We start from the raw sequence: 18521 nt of genomic DNA, 5'->3' as shown, positions 1-18521 counted from the left end.
GTTAGTACTTACTTTCTGTACAATATGGTGGAAAATATCCACTTATACAACCGTCGCGGCACATCCCTGTAAACCTATCACATGATAAATTAGCACAGTTTCCACATACTTGTTTACAATCTGAACCATATTTCCCTTGTTTGCAATCTGTAGAGGAGGAATTACAAATACTTGAAACTGTTATTATAAAGAGTATTTTAACATTATTTTTAGCAACTCAAACAAAACATGTTAATAATTATGAAACATTGCTAAAAATGTACACTAGCATACTACATATTTGAATAAATGAAAAAAAATCAATACATTACAAACTTTACTGTGTGAGACCAAAGTAATCTTTCCAATAATGAAAACGTTTAAAACTCTTTGCTTACCTTCTCTCCATAGTTCGGAATTTTACTTCATAAGTTAATAACAGTGAAAATTATAGTCAAATATATTAATGTTCCAGGTATTACCTACAAAGTTCCATAACTTCCGTCACGGTCTCCTTTAGTCTAGTTGGAATAAGCATGGGACGTAAAACGGGTAAAATACAACTCAGAGGTACACATCTGTTATCGTGATTTTCATCAGAAAATTTGCTTCTTTCCTGGAGGTCGTTCCACCTGACCAATTAGCCATACTTGATTTTCCCATGCGAAAGGCTCCGTGACTCTCCCCCATCAGTTGTCATAGTTGTTATCAGCGCCAACCCCAAGGCGGTAAAACTTACACGATCTTATTTCAAGGGTACACATTTTAATCAGTTGTCAACAAGTTTACAGCCAAGTCAACATGAACGAACACCTTTAAAATCATTAAAGGGTTACGTTGAACTATCGCCACTTATGGATTGAAACAATTTCTTTTGAAATGGCATCTGGTTCAAGCTTTGAAGTTATGTGGTACATGCGTAGGCAATAGTAATATTTGTAAAAGTGCGAATGGAAGTTGTTTTAGATCTCTTGAAAAATATGTGTATTTACGGAAGTTTCTCAATGAGAAGAAATATGAATCATACAGTATATTTTCCTTAATGTCATAAATAATGAAGAGCTCGATCTTCATGTAGAATATTACAAATTATCTTGTATTGTTAAATGGTAATCTCTTTAATTATCTTGTGTTGTTTAATGGTAATTTGTGACATTCATTCTGTGCATTAGCATTTGCTATGGATGACACCTTTATAACAGGCATTTACTTTTTAATTATGAACAGAAGACACGTTAAGTTTTTTTAATGAAATTCAACAGTGACGCTTGATATATATATATATATATATATATATATATATATATTGTTATGTGTTTTTGAGAATGTCGTTATGTTTTGTATACACTTTCTTTCGTGAAATCGTATTTGAGATCACTTCTCTACTCTCCACCCAGTATGTCAAAGTTGGTACTGAGTCCAACTCCCTTTAAGCCTCAGTATCGAGACGTCTTAGGCTTTAATGGTTCGAAGATGATGAGAAAGTGCACTAAAAGTCTCAACAATGGGGAAGGGGAGACTTGTACTTTAGAGGTAGAGCTTGTACTGGAAATCGAAACCCAGGTAACTCATGAAGACTGTGAACTGAATCCCAATAGGGAGGAATAGCATGACTAAATTAAAGAGACCATTTCCATTGTTAATTTTTATTTATAAGAATAAAAAGAAAATATAAAAATACAAAGAATTTTACAATTCGGATATTTGAAAATATAATCTTCAAGTATTACTACATGACATGTAAGGGCACAACCCCTACATTACAAAACGGGTGCTAGAAGATTGTCACGCTAAGCCGCGAATTATTGAAAGTAGTAATTGTGATGATTCGTACCTGCAACTTGCATTGGCCAAAAGGGGAAGTGGTAATTTCCGAAGTGGAAACTTCGCCTCATTTTTAAGTCGTAACTTAACGTTAATTTCTAACAAGTCTCAAGGTGCTCGTCCTGTTTCAGGGGACTTAGAAAAATAATTACATACCTGATCTGATGATGAGCGTCATTGACAAAGAGTCAAATGCACTCGCTGAACGAAGGAGAAGAACAACCTGAGCTCAACTAAGAGCCTCGCTTATATAGCGACTTCGTCCCACGCATTTCTGCTAGTTCTGACGTAGCTCTCGACGAGCTTGGAGAAGCTTGTTCACGCGCATACCCAATAGTGGCCAAGACTTCTAGTTTTTCTATGATTTTCCCTATCACGCCGGGGCGGAAGTATCTATTTTACATTTACTAATACATCTTTATTTCACGTTTAGCTCCAAATACATAATGTTTTTATGTACATATCGCTTGCGTGATGTTTAATAACTTTACAGCTACGACCCAGCACTGATTTGGGTAAATCAAAGCCAGGGTCATACCACTATTACATGCGTGTGGGTTGGTGTCAATGAGGCATCAGATTGCTAATACAATCAAAGCCTCACTTGACTCCGTTCTCCCTTTCTCTCTTTCTCTGCGACACACACAATTAGAAAAGCGCAGGCGTCTCAACCCATAATTTGAGTCCGGCTTAGGACTTCGAAGGTTAACTGTGTAACAGTTATCCGCCGACTTCATTAAAAAAAACAAAAAAAATGTCGAAAGTTATCTTCCTAATAGAATGTATCCAAATACGGAACGGTTATCCAAGGCAAGTTGCTGAGATTTAAAGAGTTAATATAGAACGGGCCTTACTTAAGGCGCTAAGGAACCAAAAAAAAATACCGAGAATCTGGAGATTATTAACAAATCTTTAAAAAATAATATGATTGATTGAATGCCATAGGGCAGGTAGTATAGAGTTAGAAATTTACTTTTATAGGCTTTACATGAAGAAAACTAATTTATTACAACAATATATAATAAAGTGCATATAAGATAAACCATTACCAAAAGAGCTTATTAAATGAATGATATTTATAAGATAATTGAAGGGTTCACATTCTCGTCTTACATGTTAGGACTGTCTATGTGTATTTTTCACCAGAGTCACTAACAGAGCTCTATGCGAGCGTACTTACAATGCCTTTACGTCCTTTGCCATCAGTAACAGAACTACTCCTTCCCAATGTCACTTTTTTACGAAGCAAGAGCGGTAACTAGGAGGTTGATAGATTATTTGCACACTTAGACTGAATTGTTTACGGTTTTTATAATACTTTTATTTCACGGAACTGGAATTGTTTTTGTTTTTACTTTTCTAAATTCGTTCGCGTTACCTACAAACGTGCTGTTAGTTTTATTTAAAAATGTTTTCACTCTGCTATATTGTTCTAGAAACTTAGAGTTGATCCGTTAACTGTGTACTTCTATATTATTATTTTTAAACCTCAAAATGAGGAATGTCTTAATCCTCGGCTCAAAAAAATGTCTGTCATCTGTTCTTATGAACTAGTGACTTTTAAACCTGAAAATAAAACACTAAAGGGTGTGAAGACATGGGATGAAAAAAAAAAAACACTGACATGCGAAGAAGGTCCATGTGAAAATGCAGAAGGCTGCAAAGTGGAATGCCGTGGAGAAGTGCTGGTTGCATATCGTATCGGAGCACTAGGAGCAGGGCTGGCGGGGGGAGCCATAACAAATCTTTAAAAAATAAAATGATTGATTAAATGCCATAGGGCAGGTAGTATAAAGTTAGAAATTTACTTTTATAGGCTTTACATGAAAAAAACTAATTTATTACAATATATAATAAAGTGCATATAAAATAAACCATTACCAAAAAAGCTTATTAAATAAATAATATTTATAAAATAATTAAAGGGTTCACATTCTCGTCTTACATGTTAGGACTGTCTATGTGTATTTTTCACCAGAGTCACTAACAGAGCTCTATGCGAGCGTACTTACAATGCCTTTACGTCCTTTGCCATCAGTAACAAAACTACTCCTTCCCAATGTCACTTTTTTACAAAGCAAGAGCGGTAACTAGGAGGTTAATAAATTATTTGCACACTTAAACTAAATTGTTTACGGTTTTTATAATACTTTTATTTCACGGAACTGAAATTGTTTTTGTTTTTACTTTTCTAAATTCATTCGCGTTACCTACAAACGTGCTGTTAGTTTTATTTAAAAATGTTTTCACTCTGCTATATTGTTCTAAAAACTTAGAGTTAATCCGTTAACTGTGTACTTCTATATTATTATTTTTAAACCTCAAAATGAGGAATGTCTTATTATGAACGAATGAATTACGAGGGAGCGGAATTGTAAGATTTCATGTCTTTGGACTATACTACGTTTAAATGCTACAATAGTTTCATTAACAAAGTAATAGATTAGAGAACCATGTCTAATATTACTTTCAGTAGAATAGGTACATAGTATATACGAAGCTCTATGATTTGAAAGTTGTAAAATGAAACCTTACAATCATGGTATCCTTCTAGCTTATAATTGCCAAGAGGTTTCGTGTGAAATCAAAATAATAGATTTTTTTAAACCAATTTCTAACCCTAGTATTAAGTATGAATTTGAACCAATTACGAGTGCAACCGTTAGTGTCATAAAAGAAAATTAAGATTTTGTGAATAAACTGATTTGCTAAGTACACTCAAATTTACTGGTAAATAATGAGTGAAGAATAGTACATAATTGAATTACAGATACATGTAACCAATGTTCTTTGTGTAGATAGTCACACGTGTTAAATGTGATTGTCTCAGGCTAATAGCATGATTCAGCAAAGAAATAAAAAGATCATAATTAAGTACACCCAAGAAATAGCGTGAAGCGCTTTAAAGTTTGACTGACCTGTACAACAAAATTACAAGAGCAGTTTCCCTTATCTATAGTATAAACCAAATGGGAAACACATAACAATATAGAATAGTACACTCGACCGTTTTTTTCCTATTTCTGAAAACCTTGCGGGGTTGTGCCTTACAGTTAGTGAACAAAATTCATTATGTTGTTTCAACATACTATTTATAAGGATGCGCACGAGTCGAGACATGTCTCGAATCTCGACTCGACTCGACTCGAATTCGAGTCGAGATTCGAGTCGAGACACGCTTTGTAAAATTCGAGACGAGTCGAGACAAACGTATTTCTCGACTCGAATTTTCGAGTCGAGACACGAGTCGAGTCGAGACAGCTCGTAAAAATCTCGACTCGACTCGAATGTATCGAAAATCTTTATATAATTTTCAATATTATTTTGAAGAAAGACTCACTCAGAAAGACCCGGTACGAAAATTTCGGAAACTGCAGGACTTGTCAGGTGTTCGAGGAGTGCTGCGGTGATTGTCTTCAACAAGTGTCGAAACCAAGGGAAAACGACGTCCAAACGTCGAGGTGTTGGGCGCCCCCCACCTCATTATATATGTCGGACTTCGTAGGGTGGGCAGACTGGTAAAGCAGGACAGCAGGGAACTGCGTCGGAACTAACATCAAGGTTTAATCTGGTGAAATTTTGTTAATTTTAACCAAATTACTTCTTAAGAGAAAGAGCAGTAGGCAAATTTCACTAATACTCATGCACTAAAACATACTCGTATAATTACTATTATTTAATATTTTAATATAGACACTTATATAAACTTTAGGTACAAAATCCTCTATGTAAACAAATACATGTTTCCTAGTGCGACAGATTATCTATTACAACCAAACTGAAAGTATGTTTCTAACTTAATAACTATTAAATCATCAGACCGCCCTCGATAAAATTTTCAACATAGATGAGGTTCGGGATGGATTTTATCATTTCACTTTAAAGTGCAACTTGAGGGAAAAGAGAGGAGAAAATGACAGATATTAGTGTCGAATCCATAGTTTTTGGGGTCGCTGAAATGAACAGTGACACTTCCGGCCGTTTAAATCCAAATTCAGTCCCATTAGCACTCTAAGGGGGGATGGTGACATGGTGAATTGAAAATTACCGATATTAATGTCTAATTCATAGTTTTGGAGCTCCTTAAGTCCGTTGGTGACAGTTTCGTGCCCTTTGTGTTTAAAATGAAACCTATTCTCCCCGTGCGAAGAACGGGTATTCTGTTAGTCTGTAATAATAACGAACGGAAGTTTCACATACTCAACCCTTTACAATATATTTCTCGCTGCTCAAATTTCTCACGTGTGCGGTATATGTGTGTATGTGTAAATAAGATCATCTGTCTTTTTGAGTTATTCGAAAAATATACAAAGAATAAAGAGGGATTTTACCAAAAATCAGAAAACTAATAAGTAGAATTAAAACCTGTTGCTTTAAGTATTTTTCCGTTAGCGAAATACATTGTATATACACTAGGACGTCTATAATCCGAACGTCAAAAATCCGAACGCGGTCCCTAGAAGCTTTCTTAGCGCTAGCGATAAATAAACAATAGTGTGTCCGTCGACGTTGTGTGAAGTCAGTGTTTTTACAAAAGTACATTCATATGTAATTGTTTGTCATACATATATTTTATTTTTATTTTCTCTTAGGCCTATAAGTTTTAAGTGTGACGTACAAGATCAGTGCAATTTAGTGTACGAGCAGGTTCTTCAGAAACATTAAATATAAGTAGCCTTACGTACGGTATTGTAGTTACTGTATGTACTGAATAACCACTGTATCGATAGAAGAACATACCGTACAGTATATGTAAGCCTAAATGGCATTTTCTTGGTCATTTTCGAAAATCCGAACAATTTGAAGATTCGAACTACCTGTAGTCCTAATTAGTTCGGATTTTCGACTTCCTACTGTATATGCTGTAAACGTGTTACAGCAAGTAAGATTACTAGCATGAGGCCAAGAAATAATTTTTAAATTCTTGTTTTTGCCAATATTTCCGAACAAATTATTTTTCTAATGGATTTAAAATTTCCAAAAATTTTACATAGAATAAGGAAGATATTTCTATAAAGTATATGTTTGATTTAACATATTAACTATAATGATTCTGGCCCCGTTATTTTAACACTTGCTTGCCATCAAGGGGGAACTTCATAAGATTGCTCAAGATAATTTTAATGCGTCTATACTAATTAAGCTAACTAGGATTATATTTTAGTTTCTTTTGTAGCCATAACTCCATTCTATTACGTTGCTGACTTTGAAGTGTTTGATTGAGTTGTGCACAAAATTACCTATTCTAATTCAAGAAACATAAGCACTCAATTATCTTAACTCTAAACTAGTAAATACAAAATAGTTTTAATTTTGAAAGCATAATATAATAAAATATTCTAAAATTTCAATTTTACCCATATTTTCCGTTTTTTTCAAGCTCGGGAAGACCGTAAAAAAGTGTTGTTTTTTTTAAACCCAAAATTTCCGTTTTTCCTCAGGCCTTCACAACACTAATCAGAACACGCAGTGCACCGAACACTCCTAACAATGGGCCTCCGCAGCCGACGCCCCATTCATGTTCGAATGTTAACACCATGACATCGGCAACTACGACTGAAATGAACACGTGACCATCGCCACTGGACCTTGGTATAGTGGCAGAGCATTGCATTGTCTAATGAATCCCAATACCTTCTTCATCATGACGATGGGAGTGTGCGAATCCGTCGTATTCCAGCGGAACAGCTCCTTGACACCTATACTGCGGGACGGAGACAAGCTGGCTGCGGCTTAATTATTATCTGGGGAACATTCACGTAAGCATTCATGTGTCTAATGGAGCTCGATTAAGGCACCATAATGGCCGAGGCGTATCACACACTGCTTGCAGACTACGTACACCCCTTCATGACGACCATGTTTCCTAACGGTAGTGGCATTTTTCGACAAGATAATGCACCATGTCACAAGGCCAGGAGTGTGATGGAGTGGTTCGAGTTTCAAGTAATCTGCTGGCCCACTAACTCGCCGGATCTGAATCCAATCGAACATCTGGGATGTGATTGAACGTGACGTCCGGGCGCATTGCCCCCATTCCCGGAATTCACGGGAATTCGGTGATCTGTGTGTGCATATGTGGTGTCTGGCTGATGGGTGCGTATATTTTAAGTCGTATATTTTGTCTCGACTCGAATTTCGAGACGTCTCGACTCGAATTCGAGTCGAGTCGAGACAGTGACTGTCGAGTCGAGACAGAAACATATTTTCGAGTCGAGACACGAGTCGAGACAGCATTTTCTCGAGACGAGTCGAGACAGGCTTAAATCTCGACTCGACTCGACTCGTGCGCATCCCTAACTATTTATAATTAACAAAGCATAGGCGATACTCTACTTTCCTATAAAACAAGAATCAAGTGAATGTGGAATATTTATGGCATATAAGAAAAAATATAACTTGAAAATTATTTTTAAATATAATGTTACATACCTTGTAATACATTTCTTGTAACACAAGAATCGATTGCATGCTAAATGCTTAACGCGTGTATGTAATATAATTTGAATGTGGTATTGTATGTTGAATAATGAGTAACTAACAATTAATAAACAATGCTTACTAAATTTTTCGAGTTCGTCTATAAACATTTGATATTAAAATTAAATCTAATCTTATCTAAAAATATAACTAACATTATTAGCTATTACTATGTACATTGGTTGTAATAAGTGTAATATATTACACTCTTACTGCAAACTCTGTCCTATACTAGTGATCAAAGTATTTTTTTTTAATTCACTCATCCTGATCGCTGAAGCGACCCTGATGTGGTTCTCTAATCCTGTGTGGCATGCACCATGCTAGACACATTGACACTTACGCACACCGGTAATATACAGACATTACAAACTGACTAGCGCACTTCAGCGCACTTAGGGATTGAATACAAACAAGTATGGATCTACTTTCTATGAGAGGTTCTGTCAGCAAGAAGGAGACTTAATAGTTGAAGAGCTGGCCCTATGGTTAGTGTATTAGTCTATGCCCTAATGGCCTACGGTAATAACGGATACAAATTTTAAGGATCAGGGATGCAGTTACATTAACCATACTAGAGTGCATGTTTTGAAAGGGACTGTACAAGGAAACGCTATAAAGTTTCTTCGTAATTAGGGGGGATGTTTGAAGGGTGTCCTCCCATCTTGCCTAATCCCATCTCGTCTAACGATTTATCAGCCGCTGATATCTCCAAGATAAAAATCTCCGCCATTGTAGGCGAGATGGGAGTTCCCATCTTGCCTACTCCCATCTTGCCTAAGATGTAAGAAGGGAATTTCTACTCTAAAGAGGGAATTCCTGTACTAGTATTAACCACCAACACTAAGAAATTGTGAAATCATACGCACATTTCAGAAAAGAAATAATCTATGTATTAATCTTTCTACATAAGAAAATCAATAATCTAGTTTCAGTATGTTTCACTGAATATTTGCAATATCTGTTAACTACAATATGAATATACAACAAGAAAGCACATTAATGCTCATGTCACAATGATTTGCCCCATGAAATAGTATATACACACAGAGAAAGAGAGAAGCTACCCTATGTAAACGTTATGGGATACTGCGTTAAGGTAAGTGAACAAATCAATATTTCCGCTCACTAGTCTTTGTTTTAAGTTTTTTAGCCTTTCATCAATTATTCTCCACTTCTTCTTTTGTTTTGTAGGGGTATTGCCCAGCTCCAACATTCTTATAGCTAATTCATTCGAAGCTTGCTCTTCTTGTAAGGCTTGGATACATGAAAATGTGTTGGAATGGTGTCCTGGAAATTTTCTGTTCCATTTCGCATGCCATCCTTCCGCCGGATTGTTCGTCCTTCCACTATCAGTTTTGAAATGATTCCACATCTTGCTGGAATGAATAAAAAGATTATATAATCTTGAATACAGACAGACATAAGTATATACCTAAATAAAGGACACAACCTTTAGAGGAACTAGACCCTGTGGTAGCATTATAAGAAATAAGTAAAATTATACTAGCTACATACTACCACCTACGTAAACAACACATTTGATATAAGCAGAAAAAAACTCAAATCACAGCATAAGACTAATTACAGTTAATAAAGGATTTTAGGTGCACAATACTAGTTTATACTATTAGATGCTCTGTCTACTTTGTCACGACTGGTAGATTTTTTCTTGTCATATACAAATTTAACTATGAATATTAATATATGGAACTATCCAATAATATTCTTATAATTTAAGCAGTTCTTTATTGTAACTCTGTATGATCAATATGATCAGTAGCTTGCTCTAACGAACATGATGTACATATCATAATTAAATTAAATGAAAAACAAGCCTTGAATACTTACGGTGGAAATAATACTCCACATTCGTCCAACCAAGTGTCCACCAGATAGTCGTGAAAGGCTTCTTTATTACGAACGTCGGGTGCATTTTCCTGAATGTATAGGAATGCATCACTAACATTATTTAATGGGACGAGGGGAAGCGCTGCTGCACGCCGAACCCATTTCCTAACCTCTTCATTTTCTTTATAGTTACAAACTAGTCCCAGATCTTGCACCTTCCTCCATACACACTGAGTGAAATAAAAGAAACACCCTCTCACGCTAACGTTGGGAAAAGACAACGTAAGTGCATTTATCGCAGCCGTTTCAAAGTCTGTCGTGACACATTTCAGTTCTAAATTCATACCATTTTCTGATGCCTTTGCTTTTATCAAAGTTAGCAAACGCAGGTATGTTTCCTGGCTTTTATTTTGAAGGAGACAAAACAAGAGTGGAAACATCTGCCCTAAGTACTTGCCGTGAAAAGTGTATAATTGGGTGAAAAGACGCGGTGCAGACTTAAAAGTGCCATCCATCAGCACGTTCTCACTCTTACATAATATTTGCAAGCTTTCACTTGTACCAAAAACCTGGAAAGAAAACAAAAACGTGTTAAAAAAAGGTAGATTCACATTTTAAAAAAAGCCACCCCTGCACAATAATTTCAAATATCTAATACACAAATGCTTGTTTCTGATTATATATAAAATGATTTGCTAGTATGTAACGGTTTCCTGTAATCTAGAAATAATTACAAGCCTTCATAAACGAACTCAGAATTTTGGTAATATGAGTGCAGTTTGGCGACGGATTATACAGAATAAAAGTAAAATCAATTCTGTACGTAATAAAAATGTTTACGGGGGAACGGTTGCTCAGTGGTAGAGTGCTTACTTCTGGTATGTGGGTTTCCTGATTCGATCCCCGGCCAAGTGAGTTTGTGGTGGAGAACACCATGTCTGTGGGTTTTCTCCGGGTACTCCCGTTTCCTGCCACTTTCTCTTTCCACCAATTCTTCCATCATCATTCACTTGCTTTAATCATCGTCTTCCTTAGCCTAAAAGGCATAATCGTAGGACATTAAACTAAAAGATTGCATTTCAAAAACGTTTATGCTGGGTGCCCACAAGGGGGGGCTATGACGCAAACTGCGTCATTGAAATATTGGGGGGGGTTAAAATCTAAATAAATATGTTTGAGGGGGTGTAAAAATTAATCGAAAAGATTTTTTCATGGAAGAACACCTATGGATAGACAATCCGGGGGGGTGCGTCATGGACATAAGGGGGGCATCACTGGTTTATGTACATATTTAAAGAAAATGCATACATGGTTACACGACCTGCAAGAGTATACGTTTCACAATTTACTGTATAAGAGATTTTATAACGACATTCTTGTATTCAATGGAATTGCATTCCTTAATTTGATTAAACGGAAAGTAAAGTACTGTATAATAAAATAAAATATAATAGAGACTTAATCATTACCCAATCTTAGCCAAACACAGAAAAGCTTAAAACTGAATGAATTGTTGTAGGACAAATGAAAACCGGAGTTAACGTGAATGTTGTTACACCCGTTGCAACCACTGTGTCGCTGTCTATGTAGGCCTTTTAATCATACGGGTTAATGAAGTAAAAATTAAAAAGATGAAACAATAATTCGGCTAGAATCCTGTTGGTCGTCAATCAAGAGAAAATCTCTCCCATCACTTGTTTTTCGCCATCTTCCTTGTATGCTCAACTCCTCTACTGTCTTGGGTAGCGTGGGTAAACATTTATTTCGAGTTCTGTACAAAGAACTTTTAATACCAGAATAGTTAGGAATTTCCGGCAGCACTTCTTCAGAAATACTTCCTCTAGTCGTTTCCCGGCTGCAACGAACAAAATGAACAATATTTAGAGTCTAACTTTAGGTGATGTGGCGTCATTTGCTAGCATGGAGAAAATTTCTGTTCAAGTACATCGGATACGGCCATTGAAGCTTGCAAAAGTATCTACGCGTTATTTATGGATGTGAAACTGATAGGCTAAACTCGATTCTATTCAATGCATTGCAAATCCACCTTATATATATGTGAAAGGATATGAAGGATATGAAATGTAACATTTCAAGCAGTATTAAAATACCAAACTTGAGCCAAAGCTATTCCTGATCTCCAAATTCGCAGTGCATAAATTGTCGTTCATGACAGTTGATTCTACTTTACAATCGGCAAAATAACACATAGACATATGGGTCACCCCCGCCCAAATCCCTGAAAAGTCTCTTTTAATCCTTATTACGAAGCAAATCATATTTCTTCGCGCTTCCACATTTGAAGTTTGCAATCTCAATTAATGTGGGGAAAGTTGTTCTTGGAATGAAGAAGATTTAATATACAGGGATTAAATTACTCTGATAGAATATTAGGACATTAAAATCCAGACATTATAAGTAGTGAACCGTAGTCTATGACTTTTTTTTTGTATAACTTCTATTCGAATAGTAGTGAGGGCGCGCTCGCCATTGAGGCTCTTTTTTTTTAATACTTTTGAGCGACGATAGGACATAAGATTATATTATGCCGAATCGACAGGAAAAGCATCTCTTCAAGTCCAATATTTTAATCCTCCTTAAAACGTTACATTTTAAATCCTTTTTAAAAAGCCCAAATCATATGGATTTGTAATGAATTGAATGGCATCGAGCTATGCCTAGCACTTCCACATGGCCATAAATAACGCACCTACTGGATCTTAGGTATTTTTGCACATAACCAGCAATGGCTGGATTTGACGAACTTGAGCAGAAATTTTAGACTAAGTATAGAATTGCTAACCTTCTTTCGTGTCAAATAGTATGGTACTACTATACTGATTCTCAAAATTAACAAAAGTTGTTACACTGGAGGTTACCTTAATATAAATGTGCACTGCTAATTCAGATTCCATCCAAATAATTACATATGTAAGACTCGGACAACATTTGGTTTTAGTTTACTTAACATACCTATATATTGCTGGCACAGTAGAGGTAGGATTTCTTCTTATTTCTTCTTTCATTTTGTTCACCAATATTTTCCCTCGTTTCCGTGCAGTATTGGGCTCATGTGCATGCAGAGCCGACGTACGCACAACAGAATCTTCCACTAGAACAATAGTAGCCTTACAACCTTCACTGCACTTCCAATAGGTTTTATTACCACAAACTCTATTAATACGATGTACTCTTCATAACACACTAACTTCCCACCGCGTATACTCTCCAAGTAAGTCACAGGCATGTTTAACTACAACAATCTCATAAAGTGTATCTGCTGCTACTTTTATATATATCAGCAGCACAATTCATTAAAAGTATATATTTTTATCCTGTTTCTGATTGGCTTCTGTCAGCCAATAATCTTCCAGTATTCCCAAAACAAGCTAAAAGTGAACTAAATTCACTAAATCGCCTTTCCATCCCCCCTGTGCTTTCTTGTTGTGTAGTGTTTATTATATATTTATATTCTAGTTGACAGAGATTCCCAATATTTTATTAATTTATTTAGTCTTCTTTTACATGGTGAAACTAAGGCTAATCATGCCTTGTCTACCACTTGACCATGCAATCATCAGAATTAATATGACAATACGAAGTATTTATAAAATAATAATTGAAATGACGAACATTGAAATCACAACAAAAATTACATTCACAGTCACACAGGGCCGCAACTAGGGGGGGGCAGAGGGGGCACGTGCCCCGGGCGCGTGGTTGGAGGGGGCGCCGGAAAGAAGATATATATGAATTGTTTTAAAAATCGCACCCTTTCCCTTGAGGAACTTATTCTAGAGGTTAAAAGAAATCAAAAGTTATATATATATATATATATATATATATATATATATATATATATATATATATATATATATATATATATATAGAGAGAGAGAGAGAGAGAGAGAGAGAGAGAGAGAGAGAGTGTCATCTAAATAGGTGTAATGTCTTACATTAAAAACCTAATATTGCATGCATTTGTTCCCTTTGGCGACCACAGAGAATCCGCCCCCTTTCCTTTTCCTACCACAAGGAGCTGTTTGTTTGTATAATTCCATTGAGAACAGCTCTGAAGTTTAAAACGCTGTTATCAATAGGGGCGGGGGCGAAAAGTTCCCGATTTTTGTTGCTTGCTGGTGGTTGAAGAGTGTAGCTCAGACGCGCCCCCTGTAATGTTACGCAATTGCTGTAATGTTTTTAAACTAGAGGGCAGTTTTGTGGCGGAAAAGATAATTTACACTCCTCGGTGTATTTAATTGTTTCTTGTACGCCTACCAAGAGATTTTGCGAGTGAAGGCTGTATGAAGCTTTATCTATTAGTTTTGCTTGAGAGCTCTTCGAGGCATTTTGAATTGTTATCTATCAGTCCAACTTATGCTTTATTATGCTTTATTGTTAATTTCAATCATTTTTTTACATTAATCGTTTATAATTTATAATATTTACTATACATTAAATAATCTAAATATCTTGATCTATTTATTAATATTTTATGAAGCAATTTCTTTCATATTTAATGAACTTTCTAGTTAATGCACTCTAAAGAGAGATGCTTTGCTCGAATCAGTTTTTTCTATCACTTGTGTGCACCTTAGAGGTGCATATATACAGAAAGAGAAAGTATACAGAAAGGTGCCCAAAAGGTAGAGAAAGTGCTCAAGTTCGAGAGGTACACATAACAATATAGTGTGGAGTTCTTGTGTGCTTCATTGTTGATGTTCCCGGCGGGAGCTCATGTGGTTCGGATTCCACGTTAATCAGTAGGTCCACGTCTCATATAGCCTCGCTGCTGAAAGGGACACTAAACTAAAATCAACTCAACTCATTGTTGATGGAAAGTTTTCTTCTTTTCTCCACATCAAAGGATTACATCGAAAAATTTACAGAAATAAAAATAAGCTTTTCATTGTTGCATTGTTATGTTCTCAATGATTTTGGATCGTAAATATTGGTTTTAAAAACATTTCTTATCAGAATTGGCATTTTGCAAACTCATTGACCATCTGATCAACACTCAAACTATAATGAAAAAACTTTGACGCTTTGGAACACCCGTGACATCAATAGTCTCGCGGGCTACAGATGTAGCTCATGAAACTTTCAAGCAGAATAACAATGAGATCCTTTCGATTTTACGTTTGACCACACCCTAAACACGCAGAATGATAGTTGATAGAAAGGTACACAGAACCCTTTGAGTTATCATCTCGAATTACTTTGCGGCAAGGAAAATAAAAACGCTGGGATACAATGGTAGCCCGCGCGCGTATTGGAGGGTTAAAGTACTTAAAAATCGATATAACTGGTTTCATTAAGAATGTTATTTACAGTTGCAATCCGTAAGTGATACTTTTCGACTAAACCTTGGAGGGGGGGGGCGAATTGTGTGTTTGCCCCGGGTGACAGAAACCCTAGTTGCGGGCCTGCAGTCACACACACATGTATATGTCACATTCACACATAGATTATTACAAATAAACATGTAATATAAAGTATTTTCAGATATATTGAGGGAAGAAGAGAAAAATAAAGGGTTAGAAGAATTTTTAAAAATCAGCCATTTTCGTCAGATCAGTAAGCCTGGAGCAGTGGCAATTGCACACTATTTTGATTTCTCAAGCAGAAATTCAAAGTGCTCTGAATAATTTTAGCAGTGATTTGTTATAACAAAGTTTGCACCAATTTCCAAGCTGTATTGTCCGTTCACTCTAGGATGGAAAATTGTTTACAAACAACAATTGTAGTGCGAGCGTCAACACCTTGCTTCTCACCCCTACATGGTTAATTCATGGTTGCCAGGCACATGATTCGCCGAACCGAATGTACCTACTTCTGCACAGTCATAGAACAATTATTATTACTACATAAATTGCTGTTTTGGGATGACTGAGGTATTAACGTTGTGACAAATCGAGTTAGTTATTATGTAATACAATCTTACATATAGTACACACCCAATTTTATACAAGAGTGTTCTTGTTCGAAAGTGTGCGAAAACCTTGTACGTCTGGCAATATTGGAAGCATGTAGTTTGTATTGTAAACAATAAACAGAGAAAGCGAAGACCGTTAGGTTCGCTGGACAGCATTGTTTTCATGATAAGGCGACAGAAACATCTTGTACTGATTGTAAACAGAGGCTGGGAATTTCGATGCGAGTATAGGTGGAAATTTTCTCACCACATTATTGCCTGTTTATGAAGGTTTGCAATGTTGCAAACTGCCAAGTCTAGAATTTCATACTAATTGAACGAGCTTTGAGAAGGATTAGTATGATGCAATAATTATAAATACTGTACTAATAACCATAGACTTAAAGTATTAGAAAATAAAGCATGCTGCTGTAAGAAGAATATAATACACATTGAATTACGTGTTCAAAGTACAGTATAAAGCGAATTTTAACATGTAAATATTTTAAAGCAGTACGCATTTACCCTGTTTGGGTGCCCTTACCAGACACTGTCCAACACAAAAAAGGCATTAAAATAGGTAGATCGAGCGTGGGCATGAACTCAGCTCTGGCTGGTATTCCTTATTAAGGTTTTCCTCAGTCCCACGAGGTGAATGCCTAGACGATAGCTTCTGTAAGGCAGGGGCGGATTCAGGGCGGACTTCTGGAGGTAGATTTTAGTACTGCTACTTAGAGCTACTTTTAAGAGCTCCAAACTCTGGGGTGGGTTTTATTTAAATATATAAAATAAGAAAGATTCCTCTCCAGGGGGCCCCGATCGTCCCCTGGATCCGCCACTGCTGTAAGAACAGAATCGGGCCAAACACTGAGGCCCCAGAATTGGCGGGAAATATATTACGCCAGAATGTTGCCAACACTTCTACAAATATTATGGTGGTGGGTTCCGATATCCCTTCTTCGTTTATATGTGTTTAAATTCATTATGAAGTAAATGTAGAAGTGTTTCTTTCATTCTCTTTCTTTCTTTCTTCTCATCCTCGCTCTCTTTTCCCCACCTTCTTAAAATCTGAATACTATCCTCCTGTAAGATGTTTCTCTCCACGACCCAAGGTTTAAAGAGACCAACCTGATATAGTTAACTATTGGCAGAACTGTACCAATAAATTCACATTTGAGACAGCGCCGTAACTTAGATTTTTTCTGGGGGCAAGCATTAATACGTGTATTGGGCCTCCTAGAAAAAGTTTTTTCTCATTCTAGGGCCGTCCCCTTTCTATCTTTCTCTTACTATTTATCCCCCCGGAGCCTGTGGCCCTCCCTCACGGCAAGGTCTGCGGGGCCGTTCCTTAGCCCCTGGGCCCCTTCCATACATGACAAATTAATTGAGGGGACAATCTCAAAACCATACGAATAAATGTTATTTCTAGGGCCCCTAATAGAAGAAGTTTTTTACTGAAGTGGGCCCACGACTCACTTTTGTTGTATTTACCTTTAGTGTGCTGTTTTGTTTATGTAATGTAGTGAACCTGTTTGATGCTTCATTTATAATTTCATGTTCGTATCGTATATGGATTAAGAAAATTTTGCCTCAAAATGGGCCCCTTCGAACGGCGGGGAACCTACCTGGGGGCAGTTGCTCCTCCCCTGCCCGACACAAGTTATGGGCCCTGATTAGAGAAGAAGTAAACTGTTTCGAAATTTATGCAACTTGCAAATACCAAACCCTACTAGTGCTAAAGTTGATGAGTTAGTGCCACTGTTACCACTGCGATAAGGGGAAAGAAGGGGAAGGACTGCTAAGATCCGCTAGCCAGGTTTTGTGTCAAAACACAGTGCCAAGCTACAGTAAACGGACAATACATTCATCCATTTCTGTAAGTATTTTGGAACGGGAGTTGTGATCAGAATATCGAGAATGACAAAAGGCATGAGAACATGTTCGAATTTGGACTATTGCTTTATCAGATTTATGACCGCGAACTTTGATTTGCAATCCAAGCTTCCATTCAATATTTTATTTAAAACGTTCAACAAATGGGTCAACTTTCCTGAGTTGATATCACTTATCAAAAACTGTTCGTCTATAATTGATGAAAGTGCCGTATGCTTACTTCCATCATCTTGTGGCACCAATTTTTGAGTCTGCATAGTTTGGTGCTGGCTCTGTTTCTTTTTAGTCTCTTTCTCTCAGACAGTCATTCTCTTGTAACAAGAACTTATAAAAAAAGCCGATTCCTCTACTAAACCAAATAAATTTTCTGCTTGGAGCAAGTTTACTGTAGAATCAGCTACAACAAAATTTAGTACGTGCCCCATGCAATGTAAATTAAATACTGATTCTCCCTTTTGAAATGCGCTTGAAGACCGTTGTAATAGCCGCTCATGTTACTCGCCCCATCTAAAGAACACGTAATAATATTCGAAATTTTAATGCCACATTCAACTAGCTCTGACTTTATACATTTGCACAA

At 36.5% G+C, this 18521-nt stretch overlaps 2 protein-coding genes across 4 annotated transcripts in view; both read right to left on the bottom strand.

The window, feature by feature from the left end:
* The window catches only part of LOC145673401 (uncharacterized), a 288550-nt gene that overhangs the window by 39551 nt on the left and 230478 nt on the right, over positions 1-18521 (bottom strand). For all 3 annotated transcript variants that reach the window (XM_081743064.1, XM_081743065.1, XM_081743066.1), the window contains one exon: positions 13-147. In XM_081743064.1, coding sequence (XP_081599190.1) covers positions 13-147 — 135 coding nt within the window. The remainder of the gene's footprint in view (positions 1-12; positions 148-18521) is intronic.
* Positions 9232-12038, bottom strand: LOC145672805 (uncharacterized). Its single transcript, XM_081741962.1, has 3 exons — positions 11773-12038; positions 10135-10703; positions 9232-9662 (listed from the first exon to the last, which is right to left on the bottom strand). The coding sequence occupies exons 2-3, from the start codon at positions 10647-10649 to the stop codon at positions 9347-9349; spliced, it is 831 nt and encodes a 276-aa protein (XP_081598088.1). The 5' UTR covers positions 10650-10703; positions 11773-12038; the 3' UTR covers positions 9232-9346.

The sequence above is a fragment of the Thermobia domestica genome, chromosome 16 (assembly GCF_964235325.1).
Source record: "Thermobia domestica chromosome 16, izTheDome1.hap1.1, whole genome shotgun sequence".
Lineage (NCBI taxonomy): Eukaryota > Metazoa > Arthropoda > Insecta > Zygentoma > Lepismatidae > Thermobia > Thermobia domestica.
This window is presented reverse-complemented; position numbering and strand designations above follow the sequence as displayed.